The 11,577-nt window shown below is 38.6% G+C and overlaps 4 protein-coding genes across 4 annotated transcripts; 2 read left to right on the top strand and 2 right to left on the bottom strand.

Annotated features, from left to right (window-relative positions):
* Nucleotides 1-2,296: 2,296 nt before the first annotated feature.
* Nucleotides 2,297-5,797, top strand: LOC118438921. The gene is made up of 4 exons (XM_035859813.1): nucleotides 2,297-3,193; nucleotides 3,268-3,384; nucleotides 3,470-3,584; nucleotides 4,674-5,797. Exons 1-4 carry the CDS (start codon nucleotides 2,490-2,492, stop codon nucleotides 5,490-5,492), a joined length of 1,755 nt encoding a protein of 584 aa, XP_035715706.1. The 5' UTR covers nucleotides 2,297-2,489; the 3' UTR covers nucleotides 5,493-5,797.
* Nucleotides 5,784-6,819, bottom strand: LOC110860042 (60S ribosomal protein L32). The gene is made up of 4 exons (XM_022109102.2): nucleotides 6,697-6,819; nucleotides 6,371-6,497; nucleotides 6,116-6,268; nucleotides 5,784-6,030 (listed from the first exon to the last, which is right to left on the bottom strand). Exons 2-4 carry the CDS (start codon nucleotides 6,461-6,463, stop codon nucleotides 5,872-5,874), a joined length of 405 nt encoding a protein of 134 aa, XP_021964794.1. The 5' UTR covers nucleotides 6,464-6,497; nucleotides 6,697-6,819; the 3' UTR covers nucleotides 5,784-5,871.
* On the top strand, nucleotides 6,814-8,753 carry LOC110860041. The gene is made up of 3 exons (XM_022109101.2): nucleotides 6,814-7,498; nucleotides 7,582-7,755; nucleotides 7,856-8,753. Exons 1-3 carry the CDS (start codon nucleotides 6,950-6,952, stop codon nucleotides 8,600-8,602), a joined length of 1,470 nt encoding a protein of 489 aa, XP_021964793.1. The 5' UTR covers nucleotides 6,814-6,949; the 3' UTR covers nucleotides 8,603-8,753.
* LOC110860039 (alkylated DNA repair protein alkB homolog 8) lies at nucleotides 8,683-11,446 on the bottom strand. Its single transcript, XM_022109099.2, has 9 exons — nucleotides 11,306-11,446; nucleotides 11,020-11,214; nucleotides 10,726-10,960; nucleotides 10,271-10,651; nucleotides 10,052-10,208; nucleotides 9,830-9,964; nucleotides 9,499-9,739; nucleotides 9,280-9,429; nucleotides 8,683-9,191 (listed from the first exon to the last, which is right to left on the bottom strand). The coding sequence occupies exons 2-9, from the start codon at nucleotides 11,161-11,163 to the stop codon at nucleotides 8,778-8,780; spliced, it is 1,857 nt and encodes a 618-aa protein (XP_021964791.1). The 5' UTR covers nucleotides 11,164-11,214; nucleotides 11,306-11,446; the 3' UTR covers nucleotides 8,683-8,777.
* Nucleotides 11,447-11,577: the final 131 nt, after the last annotated feature.

Here is an 11,577-nt window from a genome sequence, read left to right as displayed (position 1 = left end):
TTGGTGAACTGGGTACATTTAGCTCATGAATTTATATGAAATTTGGTTTCATGTTAGAAAATGGAACTATAAGGGATGAAATATGATGGAATTTGAGCGAGTGAAAGTTGGAGAAAGTAGAGGGATACAAAGGGTGGATACAAATTTAAGGTGAAAATTCGGTAAATTTTTTGTTCCAAATTTTGTTACTTTGTTCTGGAGGATAAATTCTTTGCGAAAACTGGCGTCGCCCAAAAATAAGAGTAAGAGTAAGTACCTACGTGCAAAAGCAACGTGACGATCGGGGGTTAGTGGAGACTGTACGATATTGCAGAATTCGTAACCTCCACTCCCATCTCGTGCCATTGGGGTGAGGCAGTTTGCGAATTCTTTGCGAATCTCTCTTGGAGACAAGGTGGGTAAGCAGAGAGATTTTGCTGGATGGAGTTGGCACGATTTGTTCATATATGAAGTTAGAAGCAGGGCAGCAGACGGAGTCTATCGGAGGTTGAGTTCGTGCCTGCCCTACTTTTACTCTGCTGCCCGGTCGGTCGGTCGTGCTTTCTCCCATGCACTGCTGCTCACCCTGTTCTTTGTTGTGCCAGCAGAGAAGCACTCGACTTGAGAGATTCCTTGACTATGTATTCCTGAGAGGAGATGAAATACGGGTTTGCTCTCATGCATGGTTTGGTCTCTCCTTTCTTCATTCTGAGTGAAATTCATGCCTGTTTCGCTCCGATATGGTGGTGATGAAGAGTGTGAAAGAAATTCATGATTTTTATGCATCATTTCATTTCTCTGCTGCTACTGCTGGGCTGTCGTGATATGAGTAGGTTTTTGCAGATATGCGATCTATTTCGTTTCTATAAATTTATGCGACGGACTTTAAAAATTTGCCTCAATGCCTCGGTTGACAGACACTAATTGTAAGTAGTATAACTTAATGATTGGGAGACCAGTGAAATGAAAAATTTGAAACGTCTTACCATGGGCTGGATAACAGTGACTGAATGAAAATGAGGATGATTTAAAAATTAAATTCCTCAAATGTAAATTTGTATTTAATATTAGAACTTGTTTGAGCATATTTTGTGTTTTATGATTTAAAACTGATTATTATTTCAGGGCAAAAAAATTTCAATTGTTAATTTTAATCATATTTTAATATTAATTTTCTTCATTAGTAGATTAATCATCATATAAAAATATTGCGTCCGGCTTTGAAATTATTCAAATAAAATCAAACAAAAGTGAAAGCATTATTTTATCTAATATATTATAACTAACTTCCAATGTAAACTTAGGAGTAGAAGGTCACTACTTGTCGGGCCCCGATTTCGATCTCCTTTGGATATGTTGTAGTACTATATGAGTGTAGAAAAAGTGAAGGAGGGTTAGACTCCATGAGCCCATTTACGCCCGCCACACCCCCTCAAAGGCGCCCAAACCCCCAGAGTTGCCGCACTAAATCCATCGCCAAAAATCGAGTTTTGGTCAGATTTTCAAAAAATTTACATTTTTGTGATTCCAGATAGTTGCTCTATCATATCCAATAGCAAACTCAACTTTTTTAAAATTTCGAATTTTTTCAACCCTTGGTCAGAAAATCTTCGAAAATATTGAAAATTTCAAGAAAGTTGAGTTTGCTATTGGATATGATAGAGCAACTATCTGGGATCACAAAAATGTAATTTTTTTGAAAATCTGACCAAAACTCGATTTTTGGCAATGGATTTAGTGCTGCAACTCTGGGGGTTTGGGCGCCTTTGAGGGGGTGTGGCGGGCGTAAATGGGCTCATGGAGTCTAACCCTCCTTCACTTTTTCTACACTCATGTAGTACTACAACATATCCAAAGGAGATCGAAATCGGGGCCCGACAAGTAGTGACCTTCTACTCCTTAGCATTTACAGAATTATGTATTAATTAAGCCCATGGGTTTGCATATCTGAGCATCATCATCAATGATGAATATTTAAAATATGCATAAATGAGTGGGATGTATGTACTTAAATTAACTCCTTTAACTAGCTGTAAAATTATTTTATAGCTCTCTTTTCATTGAGTTTCAAAATTGTTTATAATTTTTCCGGATTTGTTTATAGTTTGACCAAATACATAAGGTGTATTTTTCTGCAAATTTTGAAAACTTTGAATGCATTTTAAAACTTATAAGTCGTTGTTGCTAACGGTTCAAAAATTTTACAAATTTTGTCTGAATCCAATATGAATCCAGACATACCAGGGTTGTTAAAGAGACAGTAACTTGACTTATCAAGTTACTGTCTCTTTAACAACCCTGCAGACATACCACATGGATGGTCAACATTACAATCAAATTACAATACCAACGAGAATTAGCAGCCAACAATTAAAGTGTCAATAATTAAATCTTATTTTCATAATAAAGCGAAGTGATATGCATATATCACTTACACCATTCATATAGTTAGTAATTAATACGTCCACTAATTGACCCCAATTGTCAACCATATATTTAGTGTAACAGACATGCAAGCACAACCAGAACTCCTCATTGACTTTAGTCAGTTGAATAATAGCATGTCTCTGATGAAGCAGTTGTCCACTAAACGCACCTCACAACACTCAACTCCCCGGACGACTTTCTCCTCCAGATTTACTCATGCAAGCGACCAATTAAGAAGCTCCGCTGCCCATTTTGCAGATAGCAGTTGCAGCGTTAAAGAAGACACGAAGAACGACAGCTCGTCCGGAAATCGTGTCAATACTGAAAGTGGTGATGATGATGAAAATGCGGGTGGTGAAAGTTGTCCTGAAAATAGACCCGTGTCTGCTTTAAGAGAGAATCCCATCATTATTGCTACCATCCGGAAATTGATGGAATTACAGGAAACCGAGGCAATTCAGAGGCTAATTTGCAGGGCAGATCCTTCGCAACGTGTCCCAAAATACGGACATTTAAATGGGGATTGTTGCTTTGCTGGTGAAAGTCGTCGTCGTGACGCGATGAGTGATGATGACACCGGATGCCACCAGAGAGAATTATTCACAGATATCGGACCATTTCTATCATGTCCTGTCAAACACAGTAAAAGTTGTGACTTTCAAGAAATGCCAGATTTGCATGAATACACTTCGTTGAGAAATGGTGAATTGCATGAGTGGGGTGAGGAGGGCTATCCCTTGATTAACATGAACCTCCTACGACCAACGAGTAGTCGACCTCCCACTAGGTGACTGGAACTATAATAATAAGTTCAGATTTATGTTATTTTAGCATGATAATTAATTGATTAATTTGTAACAGAAGAAATAACGTCCCTCCAGAACGCGTAAAGTGTCGCGGATGTCCACAAACTTCAATATTTCTTCCCGATCCAGATCTTTGGCATCAGGATTACAAGTATCAAATTACATATGGAAGGTGTGTGTGTGTTATGGACTTATGGTGTATATAAATATTCCAAACTTAACTATCATAATACTTAATTATGTTTCATCTATTAAAGAATTTCAACAGGGCAAAAGAAAAAACTGAGTGAGAAAATTGTAAGTTGGCTTGGATCTGACGATTACAAGGACAAACTTGCGTGGTTGAGAAATCGCTCCAATTCCGTGTATAAGGTGCGTTACTTAAATGCATGCAAAATTATAGTACGTAAAATATACCGAATTCCCATGGGAAGTAAATATATGTGCGTATACATAGTCCGACCATAAGTTCCCGTGAATGCATTTCCGGTGATAAAGGCCAAAGTATTAGAGCTATCTGATAGAAATTTTTGTGGATGAACAAGGTATTAATCTTGTTTAGAAATCATAACTTCGTTTTCACAATTTCCTCCACGGGCTTGTACACAAGACATAAGTCGTGGCGAAAACTGCTCGATCGCGGCACGCACGGATTTCCTGGGAAAAGCGCCAGATCCTCAGTAAGTGCGACCTCAGCCCTTCCACACTTGGGTGAAATTTAGAGCATACTTGTACCTATAATTTTGACCACCAGTCATAATTTAGGGGATTAAGGTCTGCAGATACTGAGCACCGTTCTACGGATGAAAAAAAGTCATGAAAATTCGTCTGAAGCCAGTTTTGGACAATTTTGCACCTTGCGCATGAGCAGATTCTTGTTGAAAGGTCCAATGTCGATTTTCGGAGGGTCCAGGGTTCAGGTTATTAACGTTTGTCTCTAGGACACTCTGAAAATAATTCTTGGCTTCAACTTGTACCCTTTGCGGTAAAAAACAGAGATTTCATTTCTCCAGCCAACTTGCTCCCATTCACACCAAGGTGATGACTTCGTATTGACTTCCGCATACTTAAACGGATGTCAGACTTCTGTACAACAAATATCTGGCCTTTTTTTCTATTAAATTTTTTGCCAACGGTGAAAAGTCTGAAATACTTTTGGCACGAAAATTGGCGCGTACCACGATCGACCTGTGGCCGTCACGAGTTATGTCTTGTCTAATTGCCCGTGGACGAAATCTTGACAAAGAAGTTATGATTTCTAAACAATATTAATACCTTGTTAATCCATAAAAATTTCGAACAGATAGCTCTAATACTTTGGGATTTATTACCGGAAATGCATTCACGAGAACTTATGACCCCACTATGTACAAAAGGATTTGCATGAAAAGTGCAAGATTTGCATGTCAATTTGCAGATTTGCAGATTTGCATGTTGATGATGTAATTATTTCCTAAATAGTTCCAAGAAAATCATCACATTATGAATCAACGTCCCCTTTCAAACGGACTTATCGGTATCAATCCCGATTCTTCACGACGGCCCCGACCTTTCAATGACCTCGAAGGTACTCCAAGTCCACCAGTACATCATGCGTACGGTCCTTCTGCAATTGCATCTCTGGATGGACTAAATTATCGAAGAAATGTAAATGCTCCCGTCAAAGAAATATTTTCTCACGCACCACAACAATTCATGAAAGGCGAAGATGTCATCGTCCTGGATGATATTCCTTGGCCGAAGGATAATCTTCGCTACTATGACGAGGACACGGACCCACGAATAACAGAGCTACTGGCGAAAACACCCTTCTTCCGCCCAAAGGACGAAACTCGGAAACAATCAAGGCCAAAACCTTTACAATCACAAGGAGGAGGATCATCTCGTAGATCGTTGAAAGCACCACTACCTCAGTTTGCAAAGCCATCCATCACCATTAACAAAATACTTAGTCCGATCGAGTATGTTGTCGGTTCTGGTCGATTAGGCAAGAAAGGCTGTGATGAAAGTAGTATTAATCAGGCTATGCAGCTGTCAAACACCGGAAACAAAGAGCAATTCCCAGTTTCGATTAACCACCATCGGGAAATATGTGACACAGTTAAGAAATCGATAATGATGATGGAACCAGTTCAGAATTCAGAGGGAGGAACTGGTGATGATGGGCATGTAGTAACGGGTGAAAGTGGGAGAAAGCAGGGTGCTGTTAAATCAGACAAGCCGAAATCAATGCAACCCAACATTACAAGTACCACTAACAAGTTAAGCAAAAAATGCTAATCATGCTTCAACAACTGCACGTACTACAATTGTGGTGGCACCACCAAAGAAATTGCAGGTGGTAAAACGTAGTAAGAAAAACCCAAAAAAAGCTGTTCGTCGCTTCCCACAAAGCATAGCTACCGTACCACTCAGAATTCCCATCTCAAAGGACAAGGTTACTATTTTAGATGATAACAGCCTCTTCCAATTGACCAACTAATAAGTAACATAAACTAACCTAGAACCTCAGATTTGTTCTAATATTCTATTGTGTAATTTTTGTACCAAAATTGAGGAACAAATGTATTATTCAATTTTAACAACTCTTTGCCGTTAAAGGAGTGCGTCCCTTTATTTCAAAAAAATTAGTATTAAAGTTACAACAACGAGATAAAATCTACTCGTTATCTTCACTCCTAAGTCTGGCGTTTCCATTCGTGATACGAATAGAGAGTTCTTGGGCTCGCTCGACGATTAGTTTCCTTTTCTTGGAGGAGACTCCGTGGGCGATTTCAGCGCAGTACTTTCTGTTCTGCATCATCAACATTTCCAATTCCTATGCAGCAGAACGAAACAACCCAGTTAAATTTAGCATTACAAATTATATTTTGTCTTTCCTAAAAAAAACTATTTAAAGGCACCTTAACATTGTTGACCAAAACTTTAAGGAATCCAGTGGGAAGCATGTGACGGGTGGTTTTAGCAGTACCGTAACCAATATTAGGCATAAGGTATTGTCCCTTAAAGCGCCTCCTCACTCTGTTGTCAATACCCTTGGGTTTTCTCCAGTTGTCCTGTGATATAAATTAATTGGGTGTTTATTCTTATTCTATATTTCAGATTTTTAAGTTAAAAATTTTAACCTAACATATTTTGTAATTTCACAGCCTGCTTACCTTAACTTTAACATATCGGTCACTTTGATGACGAATGAACTTGTTCGTCTTCTTTTTCACCCTGCGGGGTTTGAGGGCAGGTCGGAGAGCCATTTTATTATATGGTTACAAGAATTACTCTTAATTCCTGCAATTTGAAAATAAGAATGATAAATTCAAAGCGAGACGTCAACCTTTGTACAAATTTAATTCCTTCGTAATTTAGCTAAAGTACTTCGCTAAACTTTTACTTGTCGCATCACACACACGTTTTACAATATTTAAATTCATTATTTTTTAACTACCAAAATTATCCTAAATTAATTAAAATTTGTAAAATTTCTTACCTTCTCGTGCTGATGAATCTAAATCGACCACGCTGCTCGGCAAAGTGTTGAATTCTGCACACAGTAAGAATGGCTGAGAGCCGCGAAATTCAAATTCAGCTGGGCAAAGTGAGACGGTTTAACGAGTTGACAGTGAGTGACAGTGAGTTGACAGGAACAACAAATAAGAAAACACTGCAATGTGCGAGTTGCAACGCTAATTAATTTTTCCGTTAACTAAATAAACTATAGTTAAAAAAGCAGTGATTTAAAAATGCTAAAACTCAACTCGTCCGACTCCGAGTTGGAGTTTACATCAAAAAAGAAAACTGCTCACCCTCCTAATCTTGGCAAGAACAAGAAGAAAGGGAAATCCAAGGCAAAACCAAAGTCGAAAAATCAAGGCGAATCGAATCAAGGTCTTCAAGAACCCATCAGCACAGTCCCCACTACCACCACCACGACTACTACTGCTGACAGTACAGTAAAGGTCGAAGACACCGATAAACCCAGTACTAGGCACCAGATGGGCAGCAGTTTCGAAAACAATACGGAGAAATTGGATATATCTTCGTCATCAACATCTGAAGAGGAGAGTGATTCTTCAGACGAAGAGTTTTTAGGGAGACGTGCTATCGGAATTGATCCAACCGAGTTGGAAAATTTTGATGGAACTTCCGCCCCCGTGAATGGCTCTCAATACTTAATGATGGTCATGAACGAGAGAGGAAACACGCCGAAAGTCGCAGTGAGCAGTATCGCTAAGAACAAAACGAAGAAGGGGCTCAAACTCAGTGCAAATTATGTAGAAAAGTTTAAAGAGGTATATAGAAAATATAAAAATTTGTGTTTACATACTTTTTCCATATACATATATTAATAATTTTGATTATGTTTGTTGTACAGGGATGTGCCGATGGTAATTTGGAGGCTAAGGAATTTATGTCTAGTTTTTCTCCGACAACGGAATGGAGAGATACCAACGTACGAGAATTTTCGTTACTGCGATGCAAAGTGGAACGGTGGAGGGAATTGTTGCAAAAAAGGGTGACACGATTGAAAGCTGATTCCATTAAACTAGTAAGATAAAATATGGCAGACTTAATTGAATATCAATTTACGGGATATTCTCAGTACCATCAAATCTGTATTAATCATAATCAATCATCTAATTTTGCAGCCCGAAATTGGAAACAAAGTCGTCTGGCTAAAATTTTGCTTTGGAATCAAATTCGAAGAACTCGTCGAGTCCAGAAAGGGTGGAGCCTCCAATCTCTCCGTCCATAAAATTGTGGAAGATTACTTTACCGACTTCAAAAAACATACTAGCCGACCCGGTTCCATCATCACGCTCCCATCCCCTCCTGATCCAGAAAGTGCCAGTACAAACGAGACCCCACTAAGTCCACGCAGTATCACGACCAGTGATGTCACGTCTTCTTCCAGTCCAGAAAAACTACCGATTTCAGAGGAACACGTCAACAACGACGGATGTCAGCCTTTAATGAGTCTCATGCTCGTCTTGACCCAGCCCCAGATCGAGAACCTCATCTACTTCCAGGCCGATTGGATAACTCGGTTCGGATTTGCTAACAAGTGTCAGGGTGAATGGTTGTACGCCCTTCTGGCTTGCATCGACAAACCCGTGGACCCAAGCACGATGGGAGACGTTAGAAATATCTGTAAAACTCTGGTCTCACTTCGTAGTCAGTATTGTGCCAAATTAAAGCACGCAGGAATTTTGTTATGTGAAGGCGACAATGATGAAATTGACAAATTGTCAGACGATTTGAAAGAGGTGTCACTTGAGGAGAAAAATTGGGGAGAACTTGACTCCCAAGCTAGCGAATATTTGAACGCACTTAACTTATTTATTTACCTGATTGGGGATTACTTTTGTCAGAAGGATTTGGTCGAGGGTTTATAAATCGGATTGTTGTTTATTTCAAAATATGTTAACCATTAATGTATGATTATATATTTGATTTAAGACTACGTTAAAACCAATCGCTGTTAATAAATGATATTATTATTCACGCACGACTGAATAAAGACAAATACAATTTTTAATTTGAAAATGATGTGGAATTGTCATTTATTTATCAACTTACTTTGTCTTTCATAATTTTAACTACCCAATTTCCCTGGTCATAATAAGAGTCAAGTATCTGTGGGGGTGGGTCTAATAAGGAGACCAGATCTTCCAGTTCACCCTTGTCGAAAACGTGATAATAACGATGATGGACGGGATTCTTGTCATCTTTAACGTTTACCCATGGAACGAGGACGTCATTTTGGGAGAAATCTGACTGCCGTTCGTGGATATGGATGAATGAAAATTCGGTAGATTTAGCATCACAGGGGTCAACCAAGCTTTTTGTTGAGGATGCGGATTGTTTGGCATAGACGGATTCTTCATCTTGATGGCGCTGATCCTTGGACCAGACGTAGATTAAAGCTTGACCATGAGGAATTAGAATTCGCATAATTTCGGCGAGTGCAATGAGCCGGCGTTCCTGTTATGGAGTTATGTTATTGAGTTATGTTAAAGAGTTTACAAAATTATTTAGAAATGATGTGATGCGCACGCGGATAGTATACTACCTTGGTTGAAACATGATGCAAAACTGCTATGCATATCACGGCATGAAAACATTCGTCTCGAAAGGGGAGTTGTAAAGCATTAGCCCTTAAAACTTGCGAATTTCTATCTCTGCAGATTTTCAAAAGTCCGGTGCTCATATCGGTTCCAATCTACAAAAAACCATTCTATATAAATAGCTCAAAATAATTCACGCGAAATGGAGTTGGTAAATAAAATACCTGAATGGCTTTACTGTTGAGATGAAAGTATTTCCCATTTCCACAACCAACATCCAATATCGCGGCACCTTCTTCTGTAATGCTTTCGATAAAGTTTCTGACTCTTGGCCAAGGTGTGTGTCTGGTTTCATGAAAATGTGGAGCGATATTTTCATACACTTTGTGAACAAGATGGTCTTCTAAGTTCGATGCGTTTTCCTCACTAATTTTTCCCTGCTGGGAGTCACACATTTCTGGAAATCTGTAAGCAATCGACAACTACTATATTGAAGTTCAGCAAAAAGAAATAAATAATTGTCTCGTCATAAAAAGAAATAAACTTATTTCTTACAAGCAACAACAGATTGGATTTTTTCGTAGTCTTCGAAATGTGAAAGACGTTCTTGTTTTTCTATGCATCACATCGATTCCACAGCTTGGAACAAGGTCAAATGTTCTATTTGCAATTCCGTGAGTCCATCCGTGCCTGGAGAGATCAAAGTTGTATTTAAAGATCAAAGACCATAGTTTTGGAATGAAATACTAAATTGTTGTTTATTGTGTAAGTACATACCGAACATCACCATCCATCACGAGGAGAGACCGAGGAGGTACAATTGTCGAGTACAGTTCATCTCCACGCCGGAAATTCATCACAATTTCAGATCCTAGGCTGAGAGAGACGATTGGGCCTTCGAAACAACTGTGAGTATCGACATGAGGTGGAATTCCTGAATAATTAACAGGTGAATAGCTAAGTATGAATTCACAAAACAATAAGTAGTTGGTATACCTTGACCACTCCGATACTGGTTGACAGTTAACTGCTGAGGAGGCTCCTTAAATACAAACTCGTTCTGCACCATTTTTGCAATAACAGAATTTAAATAACTTGGAATTTTGTCAGCTAATGGATTTTCGAAATTGATATCATTAGATCCATATCTAAACTCGTATCCAAAGTGGCGAACCCATCGATGTTTCAATAGTTTGGTTATTGTTTCAGGTTCCGTTTCCGATTTATTTTCATGATTGCCATCGTTTTGACTTGGGTCAATTCTTGATAAAATCAATTCCTCTTCTTCTTTTGTAACGAATTCGGGTATAATACGTAAACCAGAGGGGCAAGAACTTGAAAAGCTGGCTATCAACTGCAAATCTTCTGGGGGTGGCTCTAAACAAAGCAAGTTACATAATTAGTTTTAATTAGTTCGTCAAATCCACTGTCAGTGTTTTTAATCAAAATACCATCATTAATAAATCCAATAAATCTCTTGACTGGATTCTTGTCTCGTAAAGCTAGCTTGAAAAACTCTTCTTCATACAGCTCTTTCACATTCGATGCCACATCTGTGGTAACATATCTCATAAAACAATACGCTTTATCCTTGTAGTATCGAATTTCTTCAGGATTTCTGAACATTTCTTTGATATCTTTCTTTGTAGTTCCATTCGCAAGACCAAAGCCCCAAACAATTAGCCACTAGATAAATAAATTGCTAAAGCTCTTATCATCTATTCATTTCATAGCATATCACATACCCTCGCCGGAACCTCGGTCACATTAAGTCCGGCATCTTTCTGCACCAAACTGATAATCTTTGTCCTTTTTCTCGCCAACTTTCTTTCATTGCGCTTTCTAGCCGATTCTGTCATCTCCTCCAGCTTATTTTCGATAGGAATCATGGTTAAATTCTTATCACATATCACATTACAGGTCGGGCTTATCCAATCGTCCTGTAACAATCAAATGTCAACCATCGAAATCAAAGTAAAATTATGCAATGTAAAATTAAACTTATCCAACACCACAATGTTTTCTACTTACATTTACAAACCTCCCCCATTATGTCAGCTCGTCCATGCACAGAACACGATAAGTGACTTATCTTTAAAAAAACTATAGGGAACTAAAACAAATTAATCCAGACAGCCGGAGAAACTAAAACCCAAAACGTGCTGTTCCACTTCCCACACTGCTCCTACATTGGGGAAATTGAGATTCTGTCCTGACTTACTTTCTCCCCTTTCTCCTCACTTCTCCACCAAATTTACCCATAATTAAGCAAATTATGCCAATTAAAATAATTGCAAATTTCA

The sequence above is a fragment of the Folsomia candida genome, unplaced genomic scaffold (assembly GCF_002217175.1).
Source record: "Folsomia candida strain VU population unplaced genomic scaffold, ASM221717v1 Fcan01_Sc028, whole genome shotgun sequence".
In the NCBI taxonomy this organism is placed as follows: Eukaryota; Metazoa; Arthropoda; class Collembola; order Entomobryomorpha; family Isotomidae; genus Folsomia; species Folsomia candida.
This window is presented reverse-complemented; position numbering and strand designations above follow the sequence as displayed.

What these genes read in the sequence shown, in the direction of transcription:
- LOC118438921 (XM_035859813.1), top strand. Translation starts at nt 2,490, where the DNA reads ATGCAAGCACAACCAGAACTCCTCATTGACTTTAGTCAGTTGAATAAT. An exon ending in AGTAGTCGACCTCCCACTAG is followed by an intron (nt 3,194 to 3,267) that starts GTGACTGGAACT and finishes AATTTGTAACAG; the next exon opens with AAGAAATAACGTCCCTCCAG. An exon ending in TATCAAATTACATATGGAAG is followed by an intron (nt 3,385 to 3,469) that starts GTGTGTGTGTGT and finishes CATCTATTAAAG; the next exon opens with AATTTCAACAGGGCAAAAGA.
- LOC110860042 (XM_022109102.2), bottom strand. Translation starts at nt 6,463, where the DNA reads ATGGCTCTCCGACCTGCCCTCAAACCCCGCAGGGTGAAAAAGAAGACG. An exon ending in ACCGATATGTTAAAGTTAAG is followed by an intron (nt 6,269 to 6,370) that starts GTAAGCAGGCTG and finishes TTTATATCACAG; the next exon opens with GACAACTGGAGAAAACCCAA. An exon ending in TTTTGGTCAACAATGTTAAG is followed by an intron (nt 6,031 to 6,115) that starts GTGCCTTTAAAT and finishes TCTGCTGCATAG; the next exon opens with GAATTGGAAATGTTGATGAT.
- LOC110860041 (XM_022109101.2), top strand. Translation starts at nt 6,950, where the DNA reads ATGCTAAAACTCAACTCGTCCGACTCCGAGTTGGAGTTTACATCAAAA. An exon ending in ATGTAGAAAAGTTTAAAGAG is followed by an intron (nt 7,499 to 7,581) that starts GTATATAGAAAA and finishes TTTGTTGTACAG; the next exon opens with GGATGTGCCGATGGTAATTT. An exon ending in AAGCTGATTCCATTAAACTA is followed by an intron (nt 7,756 to 7,855) that starts GTAAGATAAAAT and finishes CTAATTTTGCAG; the next exon opens with CCCGAAATTGGAAACAAAGT.
- LOC110860039 (XM_022109099.2), bottom strand. Translation starts at nt 11,163, where the DNA reads ATGATTCCTATCGAAAATAAGCTGGAGGAGATGACAGAATCGGCTAGA. An exon ending in CCAGTATCGGAGTGGTCAAG is followed by an intron (nt 10,209 to 10,270) that starts GTATACCAACTA and finishes TTAATTATTCAG; the next exon opens with GAATTCCACCTCATGTCGAT. An exon ending in GTGATGGATGGTGATGTTCG is followed by an intron (nt 9,965 to 10,051) that starts GTATGTACTTAC and finishes TGATCTCTCCAG; the next exon opens with GCACGGATGGACTCACGGAA.